The following is a 24,780-nucleotide window of genomic DNA, read 5'->3' on the forward strand; positions in this document are numbered from 1 at the left end:
TCAAAGAGCCAGAAATAAATGCACACATCTACAGACACTTGATTTTGGCAAAGAAGTCAAAACCATAAAAAGGAGTGCATCCTCAATAAATGGTGCTGGTCTACCTGGATGTCTACATGTAGAAGAATGCAGATAAATCCACATTTGCCATCCTGCACAAAACTCAAGTCGAAATGGATCAAAAACCTCAAGATAAAGCCCAAGACACTAAATATAGTAGAGCAGAAAGTTGGGAATAGCCTTGAAAAAGTAGTGAAAACTTATTTTGTTTCCTTGGTACTAGAGACAACTTCCTGAACAGAATTCCAGTGACTCACGTATTAAGATCAACAATTGATAAATTGGGACTCATGAAACTGAACAGCTTCTGGAAGGAAAAGGACACTGTCTTTAGGACAAAATGACAGCCTGCAGATTGGGAAAAATCTTTACTAACCCTTCAACTGACTGAGGGCTAATATCTGAAGTATATAAACAACCCAAGAAGTTAGACACCAACAATAGAAATAACCCAATTAAAAGTGGAATACAGAACTAAACAGAGAATTCTCTACAAAGGAATCTTGAATATCCTAGAAATACCTAAGGAAATGTTCAAAGTCTTTAATCATCAGGGAAATACAAATCAAAATGACTCTGATATTTTTCACATTAGAGCCATCCAAATGTCTCAGATCAAAATGCAATGGAAAGCACATGGTAGAGAGGGTAGAGAGCAAGTTTTAGTGGGAGTACAAACTTGTACAACCACTCTGGAATTCAAATTGTTGGTTTTTCTGAAGATTGAAAATAGTCCTGTCTCAAGACCTAGATACCACTATTGATCATACACCCCAAAGATGCTCCAGGATCTCAGAAGGACACTTGCTTAACTATGTCCATCACAGCTTTATTCCTAATAGTCAGAAACTGGAAACAACCTAGATGCCCTCAACTGAAAATGGATAAAGAAAATGTAGTTCATTTACACAACGGTATACAACTTAGCCATTAAAAACAAGGACATTATTAATTTTGCAGGCAAATGAATGGAACAAGAAAATACCCTGAGTGAGGTAACACAGTCCCAAAAGGACACACATGGTCTTTACTCACTTAAAAGTGGATACTAGCCATAAAATAAAGGATTACCATGATATAATTAAAAAACCCAAAGAAGCCAAATAACAAGGAAGGCCCAAAGAAGGATGATTGACTCTTTCTCAGAAGGGGAAACAAAATAGATATCAGTGGTTAATGCAAGGAGGGCACTGGGTGGAAGAGGGGATGTGGAGGGGAGAAAGCTGGAGATCATATGTAAGAAGAGCAGGAGAAAGAGAAGGAATTTGATTGTTGCAAGATGGGTGAGGCATCAGAAGATCAATGAGGATGACTCTAGCAGAGACTCCTAGCAGTAGGGGATATGAAACCTGAAGTGGCCATTCCCTATTGTCAGGCAGGACTCCCATTGGGGAACAAGGATACTAACCCACCCATAAAACCTTCAACCCAAAATGTGTCCTCTTCAAAATGTGAAGGGAGAAAGGTAGAGCAGAAACTGAGGGAAAGTTCAATCAATGACGGCCTCAAACTGAGACAAATACCATTGGCAAGAGCCAGTTGTAGGTACTATTCATGATACTTTGTTATGCTTTCAGACAGGAAACTAGCATAACTGTCCTCTGAAAGGTTCCACCTAGCAGCCAATAGAAAGAGATGGAGAGACTCACACACAAACATTAGATAGAGTTTGGGGAATCTTTCTGAAGGGTTAGGAGAAGGATTTGGGAACTCAAAGATGACAGGGACTCCAGGGGAATACAAACAGTATCATCTAACTCAGACCCCCGGGGGAATCCCAGAGACTGAATAATCAAGCAGAGAGAAAGCATGGATTGAACATAGTTCCCCTGCACATATGTTGCAACTGAGCAGCTTGGTCTTCATGGCTGTCCCCTAATAACTAGAGCAGGAGCTGTCCCTGAGCCTATTGCTTGCCTGCCTGTGGATTCTGTGCCCCTAAAAGGACTACCTTCTCTGGTTTCAGTGGAGTAGAGGAAGGACTTGAGCGTCTTGGGAGGAGAGGAAAGGCTGATGTTGGGATGTAAAGTAAATAAATAAGTAAATTTTTAAAAATGCTTGACTTAAATATTTTCAAAGTACTCAATTTAGTTTGTATTGAAATTATTAATTTCATTTGCATACAAGTGATTTATTAATTTAAAAATAAATCTTAGAAAACTTCACATATTAAGTGGACAAATAAGATCTACTCTTAAACCCTATAACATAATGTTGAAATTATTAGTATTTAACCATTATTTCGAAGTATCCCATATTTCAGTAGATTTTTGTCTCAACCACAAACATGTTATTTCATCTAGGAACCTCTGTTAGGAGACATTGTGTTTCTGTTAATTCCTTGATGATCAGTGTAAAGAGAGGAAAAGAGATTTTGGTTCACAGTTTCAGAGTCTCTAGTCCACGAATCAATGCTTTCTTTATTCTGGGCTTGTATTAGGGCAACACAGCCTGACCAAGAAGACAAAAAGATAAGAGACCCCCGTGTCCTTTGTGAACATGGCCTTTATGAACAGTCTTCTCCCAGTAGGTACCCTGTCCATATGTAACTGTTGAGCTGTTTAAAAACACAGCCACTTTCTGCAGTGTGGTCTTGGGGAAAAGACCTTTATCCTCTGGGCCTTTGGAAGCCTCTTCTCCAAACCAGAGCTAAATCTATTATGTTTGGTTTTTGTTTTGATTTACACTGACAGCGATGTGCTGCTCCTGTCTTCTGAACATCGTTCTGGCAAGGCCTCTGCATGTGAGAAAGTGACTGTTTAACATACTCACCACTGCCGATAGGCAATTGTGAGCAGTACCATTCCATACAGTTGCTATAAGGTTAGATTTTGTGTTTGGAATGTGGAACAGTGACTGCAAGTCTTTTTTATTACATGGATGCTTTCCTTACATTATCTACACAACTGTTATCATCACAGCAGAGTGTGGGCAAAAACCACACCAATCTCTAGATGTCAAAGTGGTCCTGTCGTTTATAAGATTTGTGAGATCTATGCAACTACTCCGAAATTACAATTCTTGGGTTGCTTATCAACATTCAATTTGGTGTAGTTGTTGAAGCACATAGGAGTTAGGTCTGTCTGGCTCGTTCCTTAACCTCCCATGGGAGACAAGAGTTAACCTGGGTACATCTTTTTCATAGACTGTAAAACCAGGAGAGGAAAAAAAACATAATGGGGAATCACAGTCTTTCACTGCCCCTGGGGAAAACTGAAGATTTTCAGTTGTCAAAATGAGTCATTCAGAAATACGGGGATAGAATAGGGCAATTAGGAGTGATTCAGCCATTGAAAGTTATTAATTATTTTAACAGAAAGTAGCAATGTCTGTCCTATGGACACTTTGGCACTATGGAAACTTATTAGCATCATCTAACTTAGGCAGGGGCTTTGGGATTGAAGGGGAGTGAGGAAGTGAGCAGTCCTAGAGACATGTCGGCGCCAGCACCGACACGGCACCGAGAATCGGGCGAAAGCCTGCGGGATGAAAGAAGCACACACACACAGGTTATTCGTGTCAAGCCAGAAGAGGAAGAGAGCTTCTGGTTTCTTTATTGACCAAACTATATATCCAAAGAACACCACTTAGCAGGTATCTGTCAAGCACAGTGGGGAACCCTGGCTGAGACTTCGGTAACAAAGGACCGACTATGTGGCCTGAATAAATTAGGGAAATAACCAGGAAGGCCAGCCTAATTCTGACTCAGGTGAGAAGTACCCGGCCAGACTGTTCCCAGTTGGGGACAAAAGGCTTCCACATGCAAGGGCAGGGCTCAGCAGGGGTCAAACCTTGTTGGAGACCCAGAAGGGTCTTGTTCAGGCTGACAACATTCTGTGAATGTAAACTTCTTGTGCCACACAGTGACAAAGCAACCAGGCCCAAATCCAATACAGCTCCCACAGAGACATACTGTCAATAGGGCTCAGATAAACAAAATGAGATTAAGTGTAACTGCAGATTTGTGAGCTGATGACACTGTGGAGAAATGTTCATAGTGGAGAACTGGAATCACATTGTGTCTGTGTAAATATCTCCTGAGAGTTACCTGGATAGAGGTCACTGAACAGTTATCTAGATCAATATAAATTACAAGAAGCAGGAATTCTCATTTCTTCTAATATAAAAATTGTGCCATATATTTTTGTATTACTTAAAATGAACTTCTAGTTTCTTGGAAAAGTACATCCAGCTTAGTACTGATCACAATAGGGCTTAGACATTATGAATAGCAATGAGCACTGTAAGTATAAACACAGGTGTAGTTCCAACAGTTTCTACCATGCTGTGATCACACATACCTAAAAGCCTTTGTTCACATGAGGGGACGTTTAGTCCCTGGAGGATTACATGTTTCAAACATAACTTTTAGTAGTGCGGATCCTTCTGGAAAGTAGCTGCAATAAGAAGTTACCCCAAATTATTTGAGTAGACAATTTAAAATCTAGTTTGGATCTCCTCTTAAATTCATGCTACACAAATCTGTTCAAGCATACATCTTATATACTTCATTTCTGAGCAATTCACTCTCAGTTTCAGCTGCCTAGAACATTTGGGAAACTTCAGACTAAATCAAGATGATGCAGGCTGGCTTATGACTCTACAGCATAGCACATGTTCAGCATGCACAAAGCTCCAGGTTCTATCCATGTCTCCACACTAATAAAGGATAAGGAAATTCATCAGAGAAAAATTGCATCCTAGCAAAATGCCATGTATGTTTAATGAATGCACTGACTTATAAATTCTATGTTTTACCTTAGAATAAAATGCTAATGATTTTAGAAATACAAACTTCTCTGAATTTTGAAAATATGCTGACAAAAAATGTAATAAATTCTCCTGTTTTCACATGAATACAACTCTCACCTCAAAGGAGAAAAGGAGTTTGTTCTAAAACTAAATATGAGTGAACATACAGAATTTCTACCAAATTCCCTATTATAATATAGAAGCAGTTTTTATAATTTTTATAGGAACAGAACAAAATAAGACATAAAGACCCTGAGATATACATTTGTGGAAACACCAGAAAAGCTGTTATCATAAACAGATATCTGAAATATAGGCTTCAGATGCCCTGTGATAGCAACCTTAGCCTTTTGATAACTAGAAAATTGGTTTTTTGTTTACTTGCTTATCTTTTTGTTCTTTTAGTCACACTATGTTAGAGCTAATACAGAAGTTGGCAAGGAATTTTTTGAGTCTGTATTAGTCAGGGTCTTCTAAAGTAAAAGTAATACGACATATAGAATGAATCTCTTTCTTTCTCTTCTCTCTCTCTCTCTCTCTCTCTCTCCTCTTTCTCTCATATATATATATATATATATATATATATGAGAGATTTATTAGAGTGACTTACAGGTTGAGTGGCTGTGGCCCAGCTAATCCAATACTAGATGGCTGTGAACAGGAAGTTCAAGTTCAAGAATTCTATATTTACCAAAGCTACAGGGCTGGATAGCTCAACTGGTAGTCAGTATATTCAGGAATCCGAAAGAAGTAGGATATAATGGCCTTGAAGGAATAATGAATTTGCTAGCAATTCAAGGGCAAGCAAGCAAAAAGTAAAGGTTCCTTCTTCCATTTCCTTATTATAGACTTCCAGCTGAAAGTATGGCAGAGATTAAATTGGTTCGATGGTGTATCTTTTCAAAGCTCCAATGATATGTATTTGTAAAAGCATGTCTTCCTACTTCAAACATCCAGATTAGAAGAATCCTCCTACTTCAAATAAAGCAAACATCCTGCAGGGTGTGCACTCACTTTTTGGGTTTTTGTTTCAATGTAGTCAAGTTGGCAACAGAATAGCCATCACAAGCTCAAGTCCTGTCACATGACACACAATTATATCTCCTTATGTCACAATTTCAAATAAAAATGATAACCAGGTTATAATAATATCTAAAATTTATATAACTAACGCATGTACAACAAATCGCGAATGCATTATACATTTAACCAGGTCATAATTATGCCTAGCATGATATACTATCTGTCATACAACCACAAATGCATTTTAAATTTACAATAGGAGGCAATGTCCCTTTTGCAACCTCAAACAGGTTATAAATTAGATTAGGTGGCAATGTCCTTTGAGGGACATTCTTTTATTATTTTGAACTTAAATATGATAACCATTGATATTTTCTTAATTGCTTTTTATATCGTTTGATAAAGAAATTAAGGAAAGAAAACACAAATAAAATAAAACACATTCTTAACAAATTTGACAGAAAAATTCGTGTCAGTTATAATCCTTTTTTTTTTTTGCAAATAGTAAAGTAGCCCTATGTAATTTATAATTACCTTCTTCTATTGCCCAGTTTCAACTTCCTTTACCCTTGACCAGCACCTCAGCAGGTCTTGCTATTTTCCTGAAGAAGGAATGACCCATACTTTCTTTCTGGTTAGGGCTGTGCCCTTTGCCATCCTGTCTGGATTAGGCTGTTGAGCTTTGCCATTGACTTTAATCACAGGATATGGTAGCACCAAGAGCTGTCCTACAGGATCTCATGTATGTTGTACATAACCTTTCTTACTTCCATTTTAGAGAAGCAATTTAATTTCTCCTTGGTAATATGGATCCATCATCCCACTGAACACTGATATTCCTTTCTTATCCTTTTGATCTAAAGGTATTAGAAGTCTAGAGTGGCCTAAGAGGGGTGTGTGTGCTGAGATTCCAGGTCAGCTTCTAGCAGGAGTACTTACCACTCTGGGATAAAATTTCTAGGCCAGCAGAACTTAAGGTATCAGGAACAGGAAGCAAAATTTTTCTAAGTGGGTCACTAGTAAGTGAAACTGTTCCCTTTTCCACCCCTTGATTCCTGAATTTATGGATTCTGGCTGTAGGAGAAACCTTACCATATATTCAATGTTGATTCAAAGTATATACCACCTTCTAGTGAACCATGCCCCAGCTAATCTCTTGGCTAAAGTTCATGAATCAGTAAAGAATTGTACTTCGGATCTCTTCTCCTTCCAAACAAAATGCATGATGTTCCCTGATGTTCTGAATCGGTGAACATTTCCTTCACCATTGTTTTTTAAGGGTGTCCCAAGAGTGAGGTTGTAATGCCACAACTGTTCACTTCTGGGTGGTACCTGCATAACATTCAGCACCATCAATATACCAGGCCCTACTATTCTCTTTCTCAGTTAACTGAACATAGAAAATGCCCTATGAGACTATAGGTGCATATTTGGCAGTAGACAGCATTATAGTGGGAATAGATGTCATAGGCATTGGCATCTTCTTCATGTAACTTGCTGGTGACTTTAGGACCTGCTTCATTATAATCACAGATACACGACTTCCATTTGATAATAGATTGCTCTGCTCCATGTAATTTTATGCCTTGGTGGGTCAGATAACATTCAATTTGTGCTGGGCAGCTTAGATCAGGGCAAGTGTCTCACCCATTGTCAAATACTATTTCCAGTAAGAGAAATAGCTGGCTATGAGCTGTATTTCAAAGGGAGGAGAGTTGTCTGTACACATTTGTATGGCCTTGCTTCAAAATCCCGAAGGTTCTCCTGTGATTTCACATATATAGGCTTCAAACAACATCCCTATTTGCCATTGACACCTGAAATACCACTGAGTCTGTTGGATCATATGGTCCAAGTGGTAGAGCAGCCTGTGCAGCTGCCTAGATCTGTTAAAAAGCCTTCCTCTCTTCCAGTCCCCACACAAAGCTGGTAGCTTTCCGAGTCACATGTTATAGGGGCTGGAGTAACAAACTCAAGTGAGGAATGTGCTGTCCAGAATCCAAATAGATCCACTAAATGTAGTGATTCCTGGTGGTGGGAAGGGCCAAGCACAATAAGTTTTCCTTCTGCTTAGAAGGGATATATCTACATGCCTCACACCACTAGACTCCTAAGAATTTTATTACAGTAGAAGCCCTTTGAATTTGGTTAGATTTGTTTCTCATCCTTTAATGTGCAGATGTATTATCAATGTAGTAGCTACCTCCTGTTCATTTGGCCCAGTAAGTGTAATGTTATCAATATAGTGCACCAATGTGATTAATATAGTGCATTATATCTAGTGATATTTTGCAGAATAGAAAGACTATCAAGTTTTCTTCTAACTAAGTTATGATATGAGGATGGATAATTATAATATATCTTTGAGGTAAAACTGTAAAGGCACAGTTTTGGCCTTATAAGTTGAAGGCAGGTTATTTCTTTTGGTGTTTATGGAAAGGCAGCAAAAAAAATGTCTTTGCTGGATCAATAGATGCATACAATATACAAGACAATGCATTGTTAATCTACTTAAGGAAGGGCACCACGTCTGGTACAGCAACTCTAATTGGACTCACTAATTCATTGAGGTTTTGAAAGTCAAATGTCATACTCCATGACCCACCTGTCTTCTGTACTGGCCAGATAGGAGAGTGAGTTAAAGGAAAATGTGAGAACCACCTCTCCTGCATCTTTCAAGTCTTTGATAGTAGTGCTAATTTCTGCAATTTCTCCAGGGTGATTTTTTTTATTTACTATTTTCTTTGGTAGGGTCAATTCTAAAGGCTTGCAGTTAGCCTTTCCAACCATAATAGCCCTCACCCCACAAGTCAGGGAACTGATGTGAGAATTATGACAACTTCTAAGTATATTTATTCCAATTACATATTCTGGGATGAGGCAAATAACAACAGGACAAGTTCAGAAGCTGGTGGTACCTACTGTGAGTCAGACTTCAGCCAAATTTCTATTAATCATCTGACCTCAAAAAGCCCCTACTTTAACTTCAGGGCTGCAAATTTTGGTGACTTCTCGAATTAGCATAAGTTCAGAACCAGTGTCCTATAAACTCCAGAAAATCTAATTGTTTCCTTCCCCACAGTCTACACTTACTCTTGTAAAAGACTGTAGGTCCCTCTGGGGGAAGGACTGGAGACAGGCTTACAATAAAACTTTTAGGAAGTTTATCATGTTTCTTTTTCAGGGGAACCTAGCTGTCCCTTCATTCTAATGGTTCATTGCTGGATCTGAAAACTGGCTCAAGTCTGGTAATTGGTTGATGGACCAAGCTAGTCTTTTGCCACAATCCAGTACAGCCTTTATTTCACTTGTTTGCAAACCTTTCTGTTTATACAAACCAAACAAAAATAAAATAGACTCTCTATATTTCATACCTGGAAACATTACAATCAATTAGCTTGTACCAAAAATTTATGTGAATCATGCCACCATAAAATTCCCTTTGCCTGTGCTGACCATTATAGGCTAAGTTATTATGGACATAACTTTATCTGTGATGCTAATTATGATAACTATGTTCACCTTTGTTTTTGGTGATTGAGTGCTGCTACCTGGCACTACCTTGGGTCAAACCATGAGCAGCACCATCTCCAACCTTAAGGTCTACCTCAAGGAAAAGGGCAGCAAAACTCTTGAAATATGCTGGTGTGCCTCTCACCATATTGTATCATATAGGATTAGTGAAGGGCAGGCTTTCTGGGACATCCCATAATGGAGGATTAGGTTTTACACACATACCCACTCTAGCAATTTCCTTGACCCTTAAAATCCCTTCATCAACACAAAGCCAAGGGATACAAAGCATCTCTGAATCCTTTTCAGGAGGCCATCTTTTGACAAATGCATCAGCCAAGCACTCAAACAAACTTTTGACACTGTTTTCAACTGAAGGAGCTTGCATATTAAACATTGAATCTCCACCGAGAGGGTTCATATCAATAAGCTCAGCCTGAACCAGTTTTATATCCTTCCCTCATTATACCACATCCGTAAAATTTGTTCCCAAATATATTCCCAAGACTTCTGCTTGAACGAGTTAGCAAACTCTTTAAGCTCTTTAGTCGTATAATGATGAGGCTATCTCTTATATCCATCTAGCTGTCTCAAGAAATGTGTTTGTTTCCAGAGCCCTAACTAACCATTTAAGTGGTAATGGTTCAAAAAGAAAGGATGAATAATTAGAAGAGATGATTTACAGTATTGGTTGCAAGGCTGGAATAGTCTTGTGTTGAAAAATAAACGCAATAAAAACTATACACAGGAAACAAAAGTAAACCACTGCATTATGATTTGAATATATATTTCCCCTTTAAATTTACATTGGGGACTAGGAATGCATCTCAGTGCTGCAGTACTGGTGTGGTATTACATGGGCATGGGTTATATTCTAAACAATACAAATGAGAAAAACATGTTAATATACTGGAATGGCATACTCACTACTGAAGGTGGCAAGAGCAGAGCTGAAGTGGCAGTGTAGTGGAACTTAGGCAGAAAGGGATATAATTATTTCTAGGTGATATTTTGACTTCCTCTATGTACTCTATGCAGTTTGGAAGTATTAATTCAAGCCCCGCCCCTTGCAACAGATTTTAGGTTTTAAAAAGGAAACTCTATCCTATTTGACAGTCCTAGTGCCTGGCACTGGTCATCACAAAGTCTGTAGCAGCATTCCTAGAGCTCCCAGCTGCCTAGTACTGCCATACCACAGAAAATCTCCTTCTTTAGCAGTTGTTTTTTGCTTTTACAACCTTGGTGAAAAAAATTATGAATGCTTGAATCTTGCTCTGCTTTTGTGAGTTTCTAAAGTTTTTCTGAGTTTTGTTTATCTTCTTGGCTTCTTCAGTCTTTGGAGCCTATCTTCTCTTTCGAGTATTTAATTCAGAGCAAAATAGTCCCATATTATAAAATTTTCATCCTGAACTATATCTGCAATAATACAGTTGATCTATGGGTTCTACACATACAGAACTATAAGAAATCAAACTTGTAAATTGCCCGTTATCTAGTATGTTCTGTAACTGTAGAGACCAACTAAGTCACTCATATAATCTAAACCCCTGTGTCTTAGTTAGGGTCTTATTGCTGTGAACAGTCACCATGACCAATGTAAGCTTCATAAAGACAACATTTAATTGGGGCTGGCTTACAAATTCAGAGGTTTAGTACATTATCTTCAAGGTGGGAGCATAGCAGCATCCAGGCAGGCATGGTACAGGAGGAGCTGAGTTCTACATCTTTATCCGAAGAAAGCCAGGAACAGACTGAGCATCCTCAGGCAGCTAGGAGAAGGGTCTACAAGCCCACCCCACAGTGACACACTTCCTCCAACAAGGCCACACCTTCTAAAGTGCCACTTCCTGGGCCAAGCATATGCAAACCACCACATTCATCACACCCTGCCAATTAAACTAGATTTCTGTCTCTCAATTATATAAGTATTCAATTTTTAAAAATAAACAGTATATAAACAACAATAAATAGCACATTGGCCTAGTTATTAGGTTTGTTTTTGTTAATGTGACAAAAACTAGAGTTATCTGAGAAGAGGCAAGTACACTTGAGAAAACATCTTCATAGGATTAGGCCAGAAGACCATATTCAACCACTGCTCTCAGTCAGATCCTGACCATCACTCTTCAGGGTCTAGCCTGATAATTGTAGTCTTCATCCTGCATTAAGGAAACCTCTCCTTGCAACAAATAGAGACCATTACAAAAAAACAGAAGCAATCAAAATGGAGAATTGTAGAACCCAGCACCAATAGATACATCTATAGAACACTTTAATACATATGGCTCATGGAACATTGAAGAAGAGGGAACAGAAAGACTGAAGGAGCCAAAAGTTCAGGTAGTTTGCTATGAGATATGTCTCTTAGTCACATCAGAGGATATGACCATGAAGTCTCACCCACATGAGATGAACGAGAATGAACAGAGATGGTACTAATTAATGTGGACAGGGAAATTCCAGGATGCTTCAATTCTAGATAAAAACTACAGTCAGCTAAGGAATGTTAAGAGCAGGGGAAATTCTTCCTTACAGAAGAGCTCCACAACTGATTATTTAATACCTATGGTCTGAAAACATATACATGCAAGCACCACTATACAGACAATCAGGCTATATTTAGAAGTACATATTTGTGTATTTGTTTTTATGTACATGCATAGAGACATGCAATAACAACTAAAGATAAAAGAGGGTATGGATTTGAAAAAGAGAAAGGCAGTTATGAGGGGGTAATTTGGAGGTAGGAAAGGGTAAAGGGAAACAATGTAATATTAGAATCTAAAAGTGAAAGAACTAAAAATTATATATAAATGTATATATACCTATTTTATAACTATTTATCTCTCTCTGTACATATATATGTCTGATGGAGAAGGCCTATTCTTGATTGGAAATCTCACGTTTAATTTTTCTAATGTGTCATATCATAGGTAATTTATTGGCTCTATAAACATAGCCTAACATATTGATTGCTATAGCAAACCCATTTGAAGCAGTTCATTTCAGCCCCGAGCATTTGAATTTGACTCATTTGTATGTGAATTTAGCTCTATAATCCTGATTCTGGACTTTCTGAGTGAACCTGGTTTTAGATCCTCTCTGAAATCTAGATGTTTTTACATTTTATTTTCTATTTCTAATTTCAGCAGTCCTTCTTATTTATAGTGTATCTTCCAGATGGTACTCCTTGAATTATTTATCAAGCACCTTTTTATGATAAAAAGGTGTGCCTCATAACCAGTACTCAACATTAGGTTAAAAACAAACAAACAAACAAACAAACAAACAAACAAAACACACAAAGCCTAAAATCTGCTACAACAATCAGGGATTGAGTGAATGCTTTTATACTGCACAGGGAGACTACAGTTTTATGTAGGCACAAGTACTTCTTTCTGCCTCATTGTCTACATGACTGACTTGCAGGGTACAGTATTACTCCATGCAGGACAGAGGCTTTATTCTAGTCTAAAATGTGCTTCTCTGGGGCTGAAAGCCTTGCAGAATTCTGGCCTTTACTTGTATTTTAAATTATCTTCTGCTCTGCCCTAGGTTTGATAGTTCAGACTTACCTTAGTCAGCTGCATAGAATACCATTGATTTTAGATTTTTTTTTCCAAAACACAATCACTGCCTTTCAGAATTCAGTGCTTTTATATGCGTGTATATAGTCATTTCTCTTCTGTAGGGATCAGAATCAGCTCAGGACAGCCCAAGACCAAGTTCCTAGCACAAAGGGGATGTACTTTTCCCAAAGGCACAAAGGACAGGGAATAAGAGACAGGAGATACAGGATGACTGAGAAGGAAACAAAAGAGAGGGGGAAGGGACATTTGTCCCTAAATGTGGGAGGTAAAAGAGTGCCTCGGGTTAGCCGGACAGACAAAGCACTTAAGTAAATGGTGATTTTTAAAGATAAAAGGGGAAACCTTGTGTTAGGATAAGGTTTTTCAATTGTAATTGAGCATGCTAATTGGGTGGGCCAAAGGGGGCTTTTGACTCCTGGATTTCAATGCTTTTATAGCTGGACCTTGGTAGTGAGCCTCAGGGAGGGGAAATAGCCAAATAATGGAATAGCTCTTGGCAGCTAGCTTTTGAAATGTAATCTAATGGTTTTTAGCAAGGCAAAAGGAATGGAGGAGAAAGGCAAGGCCTGCCATAGCCATGCTTGCCCTTCTCAGGCTGGCTAAATTTCTTTCAACTTCTACAACACTGATATACTGTAAAAACTGGAAGAATTGGCAGCTAGAATTTCTTTCTGTAGACTAAAGCAGAGTTCAAAGATGCAAATTCACTTCAATAAGAAAAAATATGTGGATAAATATAATACCATGTAAGGAAAGGAGTGAAAAAATTATACTCTCATCTAAATCTAGTATATTCGTAGTTTTCATTTTCAATCTTTATCATTTTTTAGGCTTTTGCATGTACTTGGTGCTCTACTATTAGTGATAATCTAATTAAAAGCACATGAAGAGCTACATTCCTTGGTATCTATAGGGTATTGCCCTTAGGAACTTCTTAGATGAACCTTCGGATTTTTCCATCACTTCTATAAATTGATATAACATTTGCCTATGGCATAAAACACCATCCTTTAAATCATTTCTAGATCTTATACAACATCTGATATAATATGAATGCTGTGTGAACCATCATATTATGCTATGAAAAATACTGTGTCTATTCAGCATACACACAATCTCAAAGAATCATTCTCTATTTGTGGATTCAGAATCTATAGAGAAGTTCAAGCATAATTACATCATTTACCCCTCCCATTTTTTTCTATCTCCTCTTCTCATCCTTATTCCATCTCAAATTCATGGTATCTACTTCTTTATTCCAATAATCACATTTATTATTTATAATAATATATAATTATTATAGTAGAAGTATATATATATATATATTTCTTAATACATATAAATACCAACCTACTCAGTCCATACAAATTTTTTGTATGTATGTGATTTCAAGGAAAATCTGTTTTAAAATATAAGGAAAAATATTTATCCAGGCTTCCTTTTATTCTTTTTTGTACTGTAGTGGATATACTACTGGATATTTTGAATTTTGAGACAATCTTAATGATGTATCTTATTTAAATAAATAGTGTGGGGGAGCCATTTTCACTACTTTCTCAATAAAGGAAAAGAAACTTAGAATACCATCAGAATTCTTATGAAGAAATGACCATGTAGAGCTCTGTGTCTAAGCACATTGATTTCTGGTTTGATATATTTCTCTAAGGAGATCTCATTGCTAAGAAAAAGGAAAGTGGAAAATCAGTAGTGATAATAATCAATTTGTGGCTAGCTGGTATTTGATTAAGGAAACAGTTATGGAAAATCAAAATAGTAAATTAAGATAAAGGAAATAAGAGACATAGATAATAGCCATAGAGAATGGAAGGTAGGATTTACTTCTCCTTATTAACTATAAAGTATGAAGAATGATGTTTCCTATTGCAATATTCATGTCATAGCAGTAATTATAACTATTGCATGTCTCTTGCAAGAACTAGATTTGGGGCATGCATAGTCTCAGGATTGCATTCTCATTCATATTCATCACCAAGGTAACGCTACTCTGAAGTTCAAGGATGGGCTATAGGATGTTTCCCACATGCTCACTGGAGTATTTAATGAGTATTTATGATCTATGTTTTTCTGACATATTAGGCAATTTGTCTTCAGCAAGAAAGCACACAGTGTTCATCATGCCCCTCAATTTCCTCACAAAAACTTATATTTCATCCATAGTCTCACATGCATTAATTGTTTAAAATTACATTGAAACTGAAGTACTAACCTAAGGAAAAATAGTGATCTTAAAGCTTCACACACTTTTTATTGAAAGGGTGTTTAATCTCTTTGTTTAGGATTAGTGCTAGATATTTTTAAGGCTATTGTGAATAAGAGTGCTTAAAATGTAGAAAAATGATAATTTTTGTAATTTGTTATTTATCTTGACATCTTTTGAAAATATTAATTATATTTAAAAGTTGTCTGGTGGAAGTTTTGGTATGTTTTAACTAGAATACCATATCATCTGTAAATAGGGATAGTTTGAGTTCTTTACCTATTTGTTTCCCTTCATTGTCCCACTGCTCTGACTAGGACTTCAAACATTTTATATATATATATAATATATATATATAAAATATATATATGTGTGTGTGTGTGTGTGTGTGTGTGTGTGTGTGTGTGTGTGTGTGTGTGTGACATTCTGAACAGCAGAAAGAAAACATTGACAGTACCCTAGAAGATGTATATCCAGGAAAGGACTTTCTTATTAGGATACTATTTGCTCAGAAATTTAGGAAAACAATTGAACAGTGGGTTTTCATGAAACTAAAACTTATGTACAGCAAATGAACCAATCTAACGTTAAGAAAGGCCATAGTATTAGAGAGAATGCTTGCCATCTATTAAACAGTGGGTTAATATCCAGAAAGTATAAGACTAAGAAAACCAAGCAAAGAAAACAAACAACTCAATTACAAATATGTATGGATCTGAACAGAGTTATCACAGTAAGAAAAATTGGCAAAGAGATATTTTGAAAAGTATGAATAGAAATTAGAAAAATACAAAGTAAAATTACTCTGAGGTTTTTATCTCACCCTAACCAGAATGAATAAGACCAAGAAAACAACTGACAAGTCAGTGCTCATTTAATATTGTTGAAATTGCAATTTTGTGCAACCAATTTAAGAAAATTTGTGCAAAACTCTCAGAAAGTTGAGGACAAGAATATAATATGACTGAGTTTTACCACTCCTTGAACATGTACCAAAGGACTACATATCCTACTAAAGAGATACCTGCTAGGTCATGTTCACAGATGGAATTGGATAAACTATTCAGGGTCTTGTCCATGAAGGAAAATGCTTCTCTTTCTCCCAGCAGCCGTTACACACACACACACACACACACACACACACACACACGCACGCACACACACACAAATACACATATATATATTTTATATTTTATAATATATATATTTACTGCACTAAAAGAAAAATGAAGATTTTTAATATATTATAATGATAATATTAAAATGAAATTAAAATAATAAAATGTAAACATGTATAAAATATGATTTCCAAATTAAGAATTCTGTATAGGCCATTTACACATAGGCAGAAAAAATACTGACTGCTTTTGTTGCTATGTGAATATATTAATAGAGTGATAAAATTATGGGATTGGTGAACTTAAAAGCAATTCTTTTATTATATAATTTTATGTTCAAATTGCATAAACATCTATGTATTTGGATCACATATCTGGCTTAGAAAACACACTTGCTATATCCTAACCACCATATTTTTTTCTGTTTTTTTAAAAGATATTTTTGTATTTGGATATTTTATGTATTTACACTACAAATGTTATCCCCTTCACTTCCCTCTCCCATCCCTCCTTCCCCCTCCCTCTCCTTCTATGAAGATGCTCCCACTCCTACCCACCCACCCACCCAACTCAACACGCCCCAGCATTCCCCTACACTGGAGAAATGAACCTTCACAAGACCAAGGGTTTCTCCTTCTATTGATGTCAGACAATGCCATCCTCTGTTACATATGCAGCTGGAGCCATGGGTCCCTTCATGTGTACTCTTTGGGTAGTAGTTTAGTCCCTGGTAGCACTATGGATCTGGTTGGTCGACATTGTTTTTTTTCCTATGGGGTTACAAATACCTTCAGCTCCTTCAGTCCTTTCTGAAACTCCTCCACTGAGGCCTCCATGCTCAGTCCGATGGTTATTCTCATCTGTATGGGTAAGGCTCTGGAAGAGCCTCTAAAGGACATCCATATCAGGCTCCTGTCAGCAAGCACTTCTTGACATCAGCAACTGTGACTGGGTTTGGTAGCTACATATGGAATAGATCCCCAAGGTTGGGCAGCCTCTGGATGACCTTTTCCTTAGGACCCACTCCATTCTTTGTCACTGTATTTCCTCCTGTGAGTATTTTGTTCTCCCTTCTAAGAAGGACTAAAACATCCACATTTTGGTCTTCTTTCTTCTTGACTTCATGTGGCCTGTGAATTGTATCTTGGGTATTCCAAGCTTTGGGGCTAATGTCCACTTATCAGTGAGTGCATACCATGTGTGTTCTTTTGGGATGGATTTACCTCACTCAGGATGATATATTTTCTAGTTCCATCTATTTGCATATAAATTTAATGAAGTCATTGTTTTTGATAGCTGTGTACTCCATTGTGCAGATGTACCACATATTTTGTATCCATTCCTTTGTTGAAGGACATCTAGGTTCTTTCCAGTTACTAACTACTATAAATAGGGCTGCTATGATCACAGTGGAGCATGTTTCCTTGTTATATATTGGAGCATCTTTTGAGTGGTGGCACTGCCGGTAAAATTTACTGAAGGAGGCAGAAGCAGGAGAATCACAAGCTCAAGGGCAGCCTGGACTAATCACCATGTCTTATATGAGGCCAATGACAGAAATGTGGCGCCATTTTGTAATTGATTTAATGAATGAAACTATTAACTGACTTAACAAAGTGTAGTTGGGGGATAATGAGACATCTCATAAGAATGACAGGTGGTTTTCTCCTTACTAAAACCCACATAAAACCTGGCCAACCATCAAGAACTACCTGTAATCTCAGGACATGGAGATACAGGCATGGAATGCACATGGGGAGCTTTCAAGAATTTGTTATGTGTTAGGCTCAGAGAAGTGAGACACTGTATATAAACTTGGGAGCAATAGAGAAAGATAACAGAGGAAACTTTAGCCCTTCAAATCTATCTGTACACTTGTGCACTGCACCTACACATGCATGCCTACCCACAAACACAATGTAGACATACGAAAATACCACACATCTTCTCAGCTTTTCTTGAAGGTACAAATCAGGGGGAATGTCTGGATAAACTATAGTGTTAAAAGATGTTCCTCTCCTTACTGCAGTACAACATTCTGATAGTCACATTGTAAACTAATGAAATCAGATGTCCAAGATTCATTTCAAATTTCTAAGTACAAAGCGTAATATTTTCGTACCTCTGCACAGAGTGGAATATTAATTGTTCTCCCTAAAGCCTGAATACCTGTATTAGAGTCATGTCACTGATCTCTACTCCAGGCTTTTCTTCAAAGTAAGCATATATTGAACATATGTAATGCACGTCATCACTTAAGTTATAAGTTAAATTTTGCTAAGTGAAAGTATTCCTACAGATTTTTATTTGTAAGAATCTTCTGGGGAGAAATAGCCACTCATGATGTTGTATGAATAAGAGCCTACTCTGGTAGTGTTCCAAGTCATGCACTCACTAAGCAAGTGCCATGGGAGTTCTTGAACTTTTCTATGAGCAGGTTGCAGGCTGTTTTTGAGTTTAAACTTTGATGTTCAAGCCCCCCCCCCCCCCAGATACCTTTGATCATCTTTTCCACTGACTTCTGAATTCCAGCTCAGGTGCCTATCACACTACATGTGCATTTTTGTGTTTATGCCCGGGTGCCTATGATCAAGTCACACCCATTCTTTTATGCCCATGTTCAGGTGTCTATTATTATCCTTTATATGTACTTTCGTGTTGCAGCTCTTAAACTTTTGATCACACATATGCTTTTATGTTTATGTCTAGTTGTATATGATCATGCTCTCACTCATGCTTTCAAATTTAACCTTAGCTACCTATACAGTATAAGTTGAACAATTATAGATAATCTTATATGTGTGAGGTTTTTTTTTCTTTTTAAGCAGCTGGTGTATGGGATGGTGTAAATTCCAGGAAGCATCAACATAGTATTTGTGAATTTGTTAAATATATAACCTCAGGATCAATTCTAGAACCATTATATCAGATTTAGCATTGAAATCTAGCAAATGAATTAATCAAGCCCTCCATACTATTCTGATGCTGCTAATTTCTGAGAATACTCCTTTGGATCATATGCTGGCCAAGTGTTAATGTTTGATGATTTGGGATACTGCATGTCCACAAGAGTCAACCAATGTCATGACCAGCCACATGTAGATTAAAGGTTTTATACAAGAACTGTGAAAAAGGAACATCTTATTTGCTGGAGATGACTTGGAGGAAATGCTTTTTGATAAACTACTGTTTTCATTTAAAAATATGATTATAAGGTAATTCATGTTTAAGGCAAACAAAAGGTCACCTGGGACTAGAATTCTGCTTCATCATAAGCTGGTCTTCTGGATTAGTTCTCTCTCTCTCTCTCTCTCTCTCTCTCTCCTCTCTCAGCTGAAGGGTGGTGCAAACAAAGCACTTCTAAGTTTTTATTACTAAAGCACATAAGATATGAGGTGATGTTTACAGTTAGCTAAAGCAAATATAAGTATAGTATTGGAATATACATGGCGTTATGTCTTACCATATCTGATAATGTGAAAAGACCAAGAATATTTATCCCAGGCCCTTGCCTCTGTTACAGAGATAATGTTAATATGATACAGCATTCCCTTAATGCCCTTGCTTTCAAATGCATTGACTTGTAGTTTAGGCAATTCTTTTTTTTTTTTATTAACTTGAGTATTTCTTATATACATTTCGAGTGTTATTCCCTTTCCCGGTTTCCGGGCAAACATCCCTCTCCCCCCTCCCCTTCTTTAGGGGTGTTCCCCTCCCCATCCTCCCCCCCCCTTGCCGCCCTTCCCCCAACAAACTAGTTCACTGGGAGTTCAGTCATAGCAGGACCCAGGGCTTCCCCTTCCACTGGTGCTCTTACTAGGATATGCATTGCTACCTATGAGGTCAGAGTCCAGGGTCAGTCTATGTATAGCCTTTAGGTAGTGGCTTAGTCCCTGGAAGCTCTGGTTGCTTGGCATTGTTGTACATATGGGGTCTCGAGCCCTTCAAGCTCTTCCAGTTCTTTCTCTGATTCCTTCAACGAGGGTCCTATTCTCAATTCAGTGGTTTCCTGCTGGCATACGCCTCTGTGTTTGCTGTATTCTGGCTATGTCTCTCTGGAGAGATCTACATCTGGCTCCTGTCGGCCTGCACTTCTATGCTTCATCCATCTTGTCTAATTGGATGGCTGTATATGCATGGGCCACATGTGGGGCAGGCTCTGAATGGGTGTTCCTTCTGTGTCTGTTTTAATCTTTGCCTCTCTATTCCCTGCCAAGGGTATTCTTGTTCCCCTTTTAAAGAAGGAGTGAAGCATTCACATTTTGATCATCTGTCTTGAGTTTCATTTGTTCTAGGCATCTAGGGTAATTCAAGCATTTGGGCTAATAGCCACTTATCAATGAGTGCATACCATGTATGTCTTTCTGTGATTGGGTTAGCTCACTCAGGATGATATTTTCCAGTTCCGACCATTTGCCTATGAATTTCATAAACTAGTTGTTTTTGATAGCTGAGTAATATTCCATTGTGTAGATGTACCACATTTTCTGTATCCATTCCTCTGTTGAAGGGCATCTGGGTTCTTTCCAGCTTCTGGCTATTATAAATAAGGCTGTGATGGACATAGTGGAGCACGTGTCTTTTTTATATGTTGGGGCATCTTTTGGGTATATGCCCAAGAGTGGTATAGCTGGATCCTCAGGCAGTTCAATGTCCAATTTTCTGAGGAACCTCCAGACTGATTTCCAGAATGGTTGTACCAGTCTGCAATCCCACCAACAATGGAGGAGTGTTCCTCTTTCTCCACATCCTTGCCAGCATCTGCTGTCACCTGAGTTTTTGATCTTAGCCATTCTCACTGGTGTGAAGTGAAATCTCAGGGTTGTTTTGATTTGCATTTCCCTTATGACTAAATATGTTGGACATTTCTTTAGGTGTTTCTCAGCCATTCGGCATTCCTCAGCTGTGAATTGTTTGTTTAGCTCTGAACCCCATGTTTTAATAGGGTTATTTGAGTCCCTGCGGTCTAACTTCTTGAGTTCTTTGTATATTTTGGATATAAGGCCTCTATCTGTTGTAGGATTGGTAAAGATCTTTTCCCAATCTGTTGGTTGCTGTTTTGTCCTAACCACAGTGTCCTTTGCCTTTTATAGAAGCTTTGCAGTTTTATGAGATCCAATTTGTCGATTTTTGATCTTCGAGCATAAGCCATTGGTGTTTTGTTCAGGAAATTTTTTCCAGTGCCCATGTGTTCCAGATGCTTCCCTAGTTTTTCTTCTATTAGTTTGAGTGTATCTGGTTTGATGTGGAGGTCCTTGATCCACTTGGACTTAAGCTTTGTACAGGGTGATAAGCATGGATCGATCTGCATTGTTCTACATGCTGACCTCCAGTTGAACAAGCACCATTTGCTGAAAATGCTATCTTTTTCCATTGGATGGTTTTGGCTCCTTTGTCAAAAATCAAGTGCCCATAGGTGTGTGGGTTCATTTCTGGGTCTTCAATTCTGGTCTATCTGTCTGTCTCTGTACCAACACCATGCAGTTTTTATCACTATTGCTCTGTAATACTGCTTGAGTTCAGGGATAGTGACTCCCCCTGACGTCCTTTTATTATTGAGGATAGTTTTAGCTATCCTGGGTTTTTTGTTATTCCAGACGAATTTGTTGATTGTTCTTTCTAACTCTTTGAAGAATTGGATTGGTATTTTGATGGGGATTGCATCGAATCTGTAGATTGCTTTTGGTAAAATGGCCCTTCAGGTTCCAGAGGTGTCTCAGGCGCAGGGGTCATGCCGCGCCTGGGCCCTCCCTCACGGGAACCCAGAGGCCTTATACAGTCTCCTCTTGGGCCAGGGATGTGGGCAGGGGTGGGCAGTGTTGGTGGTCTCTTCTGCTCTGCAGCCTCAGGAGTGCCCACCTGACCAGGCGGTGAGGTCTCTCTCCCACAGGGTCTGGGAGCAGAGAGCTGCTGTGGGCCCAGTTTAGGCAATTCTTTTGAGAAGGACGCCTTATGGGAAGAACATTCTGCACCCTATCCCATCCATAGTCAACAATAAATTCACAGCTTTTTTACACAGTCTTCTATAACTCCCCTTTTTATTTTCCAAAATGTCAGAGAACAAAGCATATGTATGCACAGATTTACTACCAAATTTTGTATCCAACGGACAATTATTGCCGGCCACATAACTATTAATAATACCAACAGGGAATAAATCGCAAAAGGCATTATCCATGTAAGTCACCATGACCAATACACGTAAGTTGTAGACATTTTATCTAATTCTTTGCATGCATACACAATTTAATTGATTTTTATGCTACAAGAGAAACCTAAGACATTAAAGCAGTACTTATCAGGAAATTATCATTTTAGCAGTAAATAATCATTTGCTGCTTGATTTTTGGAGGATTATCCCTTTCTTTTTTTCAATGGATAGCTAGTTTTTGTCTTAATAGTATTTTTTAATAAAATGGAATATACCAAGATAAAACAAAAAAAATACGTTTATGTTGGACAAGATAAACCAACATAAGGAATATAGCCACACAAGAAGGCACACAAGAATCAGAGACCCACTTGTTCACACACACAGGAATTTCATCAAAGTACTAAACTGAAAGCTGTAATACATATATAGAGGAACTGGAACAGACATGTGAAGGACCCCTGCTTCTTGCTTCAGTGTCTGTGAGTTTATGTGAGCTTTGCTCAGTTGATTTAGAGCAACATATTCTACCGGTGTCCTCTATCCCCTTTATCTCACATCACAATAAGAACATAAGTGAGCATTCTATGTAGGCACCAGCTCTACCTTTTCATGTTCAATGAGTTTTGTAGGTATTGTTTTTAGCAATGACAGCTCGGTATCCATTTTTTTTTGATAGGAATCTATAGTCTTGCAAGAGCATGAGTTTGGTGGGAATTTCAACCAGACTCCTTTGGCCAACAACTCAATTGGATCTAACCCAGTCCCAGACTGGAAGCTTTGGTAACAAGAAATGGCCAATTAAAGCTGTCTTCCTCGTTATTTTGAGACTTCATTAAGGTCAATTCTTACCTTTTAAGAAGACTTTACTACACTAGAATTCCCTGCTGCCTCCCAAAAGACCTTTTAGCTGTCTCTATCTGTATTCCCTCACTCAGCCCCATCTCCCCTCCCATACCCCACATGATTCTTCCATTCCTACCCACCCTTTGCCCCATATCTATTGTATTTCTTCTCCAAGGAAAATCTATTGCTTTGTCCCACATCCCATTCCTTTTTTCCATGACCTCCTCTTTATATTAACAGACTGTGTTAATGGCTAATATTCATACATAAGTGAATACATAGAATAAGTTCTGGTTGTCATACTAAAGATGATTTTTCATAGTTCTAATCATTTGCTTTTAAATTTCCTGATGTCCTTTTTTCAGAACTGAGTAATGCTCCAATGTGTAAATTTACCACATGTCTCTTATCCACTCTTCGTTGAGAGATATTTGATTGTTTCCAATTTCTGGCTATTATGAACAGAGCAGCAATGAAGATGTTTGAGCAAGTGCCCTTGTAGTAGAATGAAGCATCCTTGTATAGATGCCTAATAGTGGAATAGCTAGATATTGAGGTAGTTTGATTCCTATCCTTTTGAGGAACCACCATGAAGAACATGACTGTTCTTATTTCCACTCCCACCAGCAATGTAGGAGTGTTCCCCTTGCTTCCCTTGTAGGATTTTTTTTCAGTTAAAGTTAAGTAAATAATTATTAGAAAAATAAACAGAATTATTTACAAATATTGATTATATTCTTTATACACACACATATATTATACTTTTTTACAAATGTTTATTCACTTCTTGTTATATACTTATAGGCATATTCTTGAAACTTTTACTATCATTGTTGTCTTAAGAACAATAAAAGACATTGAAAATGGACAGAGATTTTTACCAGAGACATTTTTCTTTTTGTTGGAATAATATAGTACTATCTCATTGAAGAATCTGCCTAAACAAGTTATAGCTTTGAGAAACATTAGTGGCACCTAATGTATATGTTAAAAGATACATTGAATATTAAAAGAAAGCCTTTGATGGATACATTTTAATTTACATGTTGATATTGGGGTGCATTACTAAATAAGATTAACTTTTATTTAAAGTACATAATTTCTTGACTTGAATACAAACTTTTTTTATTTATATGTTCTCTTTTTATCTCCTTTTAGGCTGTACTTTGGAGGTATAAATTTTCTCAGCTTAAAGGATCATCAGATGATGGCAAAAGCAAAATCAAATTTTTGTTTCAGAATCAAGATACGAAACAGATTGAAGCAAAGGTAAGTACAAGAAACCCACCATATAATACATCTCAAATTATATCAATGTCTCTAAGGTATAGTGTGGAAAAATTTTGGACCAAGGAATGTAAAAGTTTTTGGCTTACTTTGACATATCCCTGTGGTCCTCACGTAATTTTATTTTAAGGGTTATAGCAACAGATTTTCATTGTAAGGCATTACTCCAGAAAATTATATTCTACTGATTCTGGTCGTAGCCTTAATCTTGTATGAACTACA

At 37.6% G+C, this 24,780-nt stretch overlaps 1 protein-coding gene across 2 annotated transcripts in view; it reads left to right on the forward strand.

The window, feature by feature from the left end:
• The window catches only part of Sntg1 (syntrophin, gamma 1), an 841,911-nt gene that overhangs the window by 797,741 nt on the left and 19,390 nt on the right, over positions 1-24,780 (forward strand). For both annotated transcript variants that reach the window (NM_001411862.1, XM_087550418.1), the window contains 1 exon segment: positions 24,430-24,540. In NM_001411862.1, the coding sequence (NP_001398791.1) occupies positions 24,430-24,540 (111 nt within the window).

Source organism: Rattus norvegicus, chromosome 5 (genome assembly GCF_021556685.1).
Source record: "Rattus norvegicus strain SHRSP/BbbUtx chromosome 5, alternate assembly SHRSP_T2T, whole genome shotgun sequence".
In the NCBI taxonomy this organism is placed as follows: Eukaryota; Metazoa; Chordata; class Mammalia; order Rodentia; family Muridae; genus Rattus; species Rattus norvegicus.